The 6,080-nt window shown below is 35.1% G+C and overlaps 1 protein-coding gene across 1 annotated transcript in view; it reads right to left on the minus strand.

Moving 5' to 3' along the window:
* Positions 1-5,117, minus strand: part of LOC106458783 (17-beta-hydroxysteroid dehydrogenase 13-like) — a 30,015-nt gene extending 24,898 nt beyond the window's left edge. The window contains exon 1 of the mRNA XM_013918332.2: positions 4,893-5,117. Coding sequence (XP_013773786.1) covers positions 4,893-5,117 — 225 coding nt within the window. The remainder of the gene's footprint in view (positions 1-4,892) is intronic.
* Between the last annotated feature and the right edge of the window lie 963 nt (positions 5,118-6,080).

The following is a 6,080-nucleotide window of genomic DNA, read 5'->3' on the forward strand; positions in this document are numbered from 1 at the left end:
GTCCAATTTTACATAGTGGATCCAAAGGGAAAGCCCATATGACATAGTGGATCGTCTCTCAAACGTGACTTTCCAGATAAAACGTGGTCGGCGAGAAAAGCCAAAAGTGGTGCATGCCAACAGGCTTTGGTGTTATCATGGTCCAGGACATTTCAGTTGGGACGAAGTGAACAAGGGAACAAATGACGCTGCTGAAGATGTGTCACCTGAAAAATCCACTGTCGAAGAAGAAACTCTACTCAGTTTTGAGAAGGGAAACGGTGAAGCTCTTGATGAAGTTACTACCACTGATGTGACTGTTACCGACGATAGGACATTTCCTGATAAAGCAGATGAACCCCACGTGAAGCAGAAGCCAATGAGACGGAGACCAGTACAGAAGAAGATACGTCCCGTAAAATTAAGAGCCTTTGTTGAATTGTAATTTTGTGTTTCTAATTCTATACATTTAACTAAGTTATTATTAATTGTTATTGGTTTAATGTAAGTGGCTATTGTTCGGGACAAACAATACTAGGGAAGGGGCAGTGTTACGACATCGAGGTCACGTGACTAGTATTACGCCACGTCATTCTCGAACATTCACGTCTTTTCCTTAAATCTCGTGATCCTTCTAGATATAGTGTAGTCTTGTATATATAAGACCGGCCACGAAGCGACGGGGAGGTAATGAGTAATTGAATGTATGCGGACAGAATATTGTTGGCCACGTGAGACGTGAGTTATAGCGTTTGTTATAGAGCGACTGTTGAAATTAAGTGTATCGTAAAGTTGTATCCGGAAAGAATAAACCAGTATTATTTAAAAAAGAACTTGTGTCGCTAAAGTTTAGTCGGAAAGAATTTACGGAAAATTAACTAACGACTGGAGGCGTAACAATATATATTTCTTTCTATTTGAACACGGTGCATAAAACAGATAAGATCCTTGAGTAGTTTTATTTTTATCTGTTAAACACTTTGTTAAGAGATGAAAGGCCTGACTAAAAACATTGGATGAAACAAGTCGTTACTGCTCGTTACATTTTAAATTTATCGCTACTTTATTCACTCTGATTTCGTTTGGGAAAACAGAGAAAGAGAAACCCCAACAAAAATAAAAGCTCAGTCATTTAATTTCCTAATTCCACGCTGATGGCAGCTTGTATATAAAGTTATTTATTGTTATGCTTACCAAGTCGACTAGTTTGTAGAACACATTGTAAAATAATTTATTAAGCACGAAACGACTAAATATGCCGAAATGTTTTTAATCTTCAGAGATTAATGCGATAACACAACTGATTCTGATAATGTGTATCATATACTGAATTTTTTGCGTCACAACAATATTTTACTTCTAATCTTGAGTTGTTCTCTAGCCTAACAGAATCAGCTGTATTACAATTACTGTTTTATCCTGCTAACACTATTACTAGTGGTAATACAGTAGGGAGCCTTGACGTATTTCGCTGTGATGAAATATTTATAGACATACATTTCAATCATCGATTTTTGTATTCAACTGGATTGCCCAAGGCTTCCCCCAGATAAAACCATCGCCACCTATATTCGGAGTGGCATAAAACATTAATCACATATATATATATCTATATATATTTATAAAAGGGATCAGGCGGGAAATTAATAAAAAGTGAGAGAAGAGGCCGTGCAGTTATTTATTTATTTATTGGTTGTATGTTTATTCATTAATGTATTTTTGTTATGTTATCTATTAACTAAACTTATATAATAAAGAGATAAACTTAGAGAATAATAAGAAAGATTTAAAATAAATAACTAAAGCCACGTATAACAACACGCTTACCATTACCAACGAGTCAAATTTGTTTCTTGCTGTGTAACGTGATTTATTTATATTTTAGCGCAAAACTACATAATAAGCTATCTGTGCTCTGACGCCTCAGGGTATGGAGCTCTAGATTTGCCCTGACTCACCAGAGGACGCTGTTATCTTTATTTAACCATTCTATAATTCGTACGTATACTGCAATAAATCAACCATGTTAAAACTTAGTTAGTAAATGCTATATATGCACTTCTCCATTCTTATTTAATAATCTCTCTCATATAACACACACACTTTCTCTCTGATTTTTTGAGAAGGGGCCTAAATTAGACAAAGACTATCTAAAGAAATAAGAAAAAGTAGCATTGAGTGACTATTTTCATAATGACTTATCTAAGACTGAAAACAATATTGGAGGGCTTCCTTATTCCTGTAATACAGATCTGCCTTGCGATATTTAGAAAATATTTATGTTTCAGAATCAGTCCTCAAGTCCATTGACATGTCGTGTAGCATGCTTGTGTCTACGTCTAAGGTATAGGCCTTCAACTACTACTTCTAGATATAGATCTACCTTGCAGTATCTAGAGGATATTTAATACTTACTTACCAAAACAGTCTTCGAGGCCACTTAAATGTATTGTCGGGTTGCATACTGTCAAATGCGAATTTATGTTCGCCAATTGTCAATTAAAGGCTTTTACTTATACTTCTTAAAAGTAAGTATAAGTAAATATTATGTGTTGTTGTTGGGCTTAGGAGTTATCTACAGTAGGTGTCTGTGATAAAATTCAAAAATATAAACGAACAGCACTCACTCCACTTGTTTTCAAAATAATATATATATTCCGAACTAGTTAAACGTATGTACAACACATTATTTACACTATATAGATTATAGGCATATCACAAACACTATTTATATATAGTTCTCTTCTTCTTGTCAAAGTGCCCGGCATGGCCAGGTGGATTAAGGCGCTCGACTCACAATCTGAGAGTCGCGGGTTCGAATCCGCATATCACCAAACATGCTCGCCCTTTCAGCCGTGGGGCGTTATAATGTGACGGTCAATCCCACTATTCGTTGGTAAAAGAGTAGCCCAAGAGTTGGCGGTGGGTGGTGACGACTAGCTGCCTTCCCTCTAGTCTTACACTGCTAAATTAGGGACGGCTAGCGCAGATAGCCCTCGTGTAGCTTTGCGCGAAATTCCAAAACAAATCAAATTTTTGTCAAAAGTCCACTTAGGCCTATTCAATTGCTTTAGAATTTCAGTTCACTTACTTTATCGTCGAGTTCCCACGGTTGTATCTTATACTTCTAAAATCGTCTGCTTCTTTTTCTCTCTTTGTAATTCCAAGAGTAGTTTGTCTACTTGTCAAAATCCACTGAGGCTAGTTCAATTACTTTAGAACTCTCGTTGACGAAATAAACTATTCTTCTTATCTCTTTGAAAACCGTTAGTCTCACTCTAGTATATCAACCATTAGGCCTTCCACTCCTACGACTATTAACTTTGCGTTTAACTTTTCTTTGGCCAAATTCTTTCACATAACTTTACTTTACTTCTCGTCTGCTCTGTCTTTTTTTCTGTTGTTTCCGCTCGTCTCACCATATTTATATGTTTATCACTTAATTGTCTACCCGCCTTCTAGAAATCTCTGTATTCTCGACGTCAGTATATTGCACAGGACGTTCGATAGTCTTAACATCAATGAATTATAAACACAACTTCCAACAATCGTCCGCTTTTAACTCTCTTATTATAAAAACAAACAAAAAAAAAACTAAACGACTATAAAATATTAACTCACAAAATAGATAAATTAATAATATCTACACTAAACAGTCTTTTAAATCATGGCACATACACGAGTCGAAGTTTAAGCTATATGCGCTTTCAAATTCTACTTTTGGATCTAGATCTACTTTGTGATATTTAGAGAATATTTAGTTCTTGTGACCCATGTTGTATTGCCAACTCGGGTCAAAGTCTAAGCTAAACCAATAAATTCTAAATATAGATTTACTTGAGAAATGTATTCCCGTTCCTCTACTAATGATCTCTTGCCGATTTCTACAACTGAAGGCAACACACGAAGAAATTTTATTATTTCCACTGTTTTCATGCTTCCCTGAGTAGTAAAATCATGTCACACAATGCCACACTTGGAAGTTTTATGAGATCCCAATATGGCCGCTAATAAATAAATATAAGCCAATGGCTTCATACTAATCTCGTTCTCGATAAAGACAGGAAACCGATAACAATTAATCGTTAGAGCCACATTATTCTATAAATTAATTATATTTTTCATAAACTTATCAAATATATAATTATGTTGTTTTATCTCGATACAACGAATCTTTGTCAACCCATTCGGTTAGTTGTCGTTTTTTTTAGTGCAAAACAGGACATGGCATGACCCGGTGGTTAGGGCACTCGATTCTCAATCTACGGGTCGTGGGTTCGAATCTCGTCATTGAATATGCTCACTGTTTCAGCCATGGGAGCGTATAATGTGATGGTCATTTCTACTATTCGTTGGTAAAGAATAACCCAAGAGTTGGTGGTGGGTGATTTAACTAGATGTCCTCTCTCTAGTCTATCACTTCAAAATTAGGGATGGCTGATGTACATAGTCCTCCAGTAGCTTTGCAAAAACTTCAACAAATGAACAAACAATGATCTATATGCACTTTGTCCACGGAGAATCAACTCTGAATGTTATCACTGTGAGCTTACTACTGACTTATCAGGCGAGCCTATTAAGTTAGATTGCAAAGAAGTACACGAAAACATTGATAATACAAATGTTTCCTAGCAATACTAAATTTCAGATAATGACAAAAATGCGAGACAAATAAGTTTAAATACAATATAATATTGCAAAGAAGAAAACCGATAGTAAAATTTAGATCTATCTTTATAGTTTGAGAAAATGAAACCTTAAGTTGAAAATATTTAATACAGCTGGCATCTTAAAGTATGTTCAATATTTTACACACAAATCGTACATCCTTGTTAAACATTGCGTTTAAGATTTGAGTAAAAAAAGTATTATAAAAATATGTTAAAGTACTAGCAAAGTTAAATGAATCATACCTCATTAATATCCCACAACACTAGAATGGCTTGTTTTTTAGCAAATTGTAAAGCAAGCTCGCGGCCGATACCATGGCCAGCACCGGTTATTAGAACAACTTCATCTTTTACAGATTTTTCACTTACAGGAAAAATCAGGCGGAATATTCCTTCCAATATCATAAAGAATGCTTTTCCATACAACACCAATAATTCTAATACCAACTGAACAATAGCAAAGAACATGGTGTCCTTTTCCTTAAGCGGCTTGAACCACGTAGTTTTAAGTGTGAGAACGAACTCGATCAATACTAATTTTACACATAATACGCATAAGCACTATATAAAACAATGGTACTTTTCCGGTATGTTGGTAACTACATTTATGTCAGTAAAACGAGGAGGCTAGCATTAATCTAGGTCACTTGCGTGTCCCCATTGTGTGATTCGCTGGAAACTAGGCGACGCTCCTTATTGGCTGATAAAATCTGATGGGCTTGTCTTTATATTGAATAAAACAACTTGCTACCAATAATAAAGAGTTAGTAAGCAAAATATAATTAAATATATTACTACCATAGAAATGCAGATAGATCCTCCAACTTGTCTTGGCATGACAAAGTTTTTCAGATATTTACTTCTTAGCTCCATAATGGAAGGGGGCACGTAAAAAACCGGTCAATGCCCTTAATTTCTTTAACATAACTAGCACTTTTGGGTGGCAGAGTGATAATGATACAACTTCGTACGTTACAGTCGTGAAACCAAACTATCTAAGGTTTACATTTCAAAGTTTTTATATAGTTCGTCTTTCTCATCACAAAAATTGACAAGCTGCTTCATTGATTTTAATTTGTTTTTATTGGTCACGCATGATTTTTTTTTCTGTTGTGAACAACTCGTCACATCACCCCAACTCACGTCAGTGGTATTATGAATTGATTTTTTTTTAATCTGCTAGAAACTTTTATACTAGAGCACGTTCACTTGTGATTTAATAAAATTTCTATATGTTACTCGACTCTAGAGTTTAAGAAATGTAGTTTCCGCTGTAGCAATTAATCAGTCAATACAGACCGAAGGGAAACATTATCCACAAAGTCACAAGATTAACTAACTCGAACTGCTGTGTTTGTCTAGACAATTTACATGTTATATGAGTGTAACATCGTTAAATAAAGTTCATAGTTTATATAAACAGATAGATCA

Source organism: Limulus polyphemus, unplaced genomic scaffold, assembly GCF_000517525.1.
Source record: "Limulus polyphemus unplaced genomic scaffold, Limulus_polyphemus-2.1.2 Scaffold513, whole genome shotgun sequence".
Classification (NCBI taxonomy): domain Eukaryota; kingdom Metazoa; phylum Arthropoda; class Merostomata; order Xiphosura; family Limulidae; genus Limulus; species Limulus polyphemus.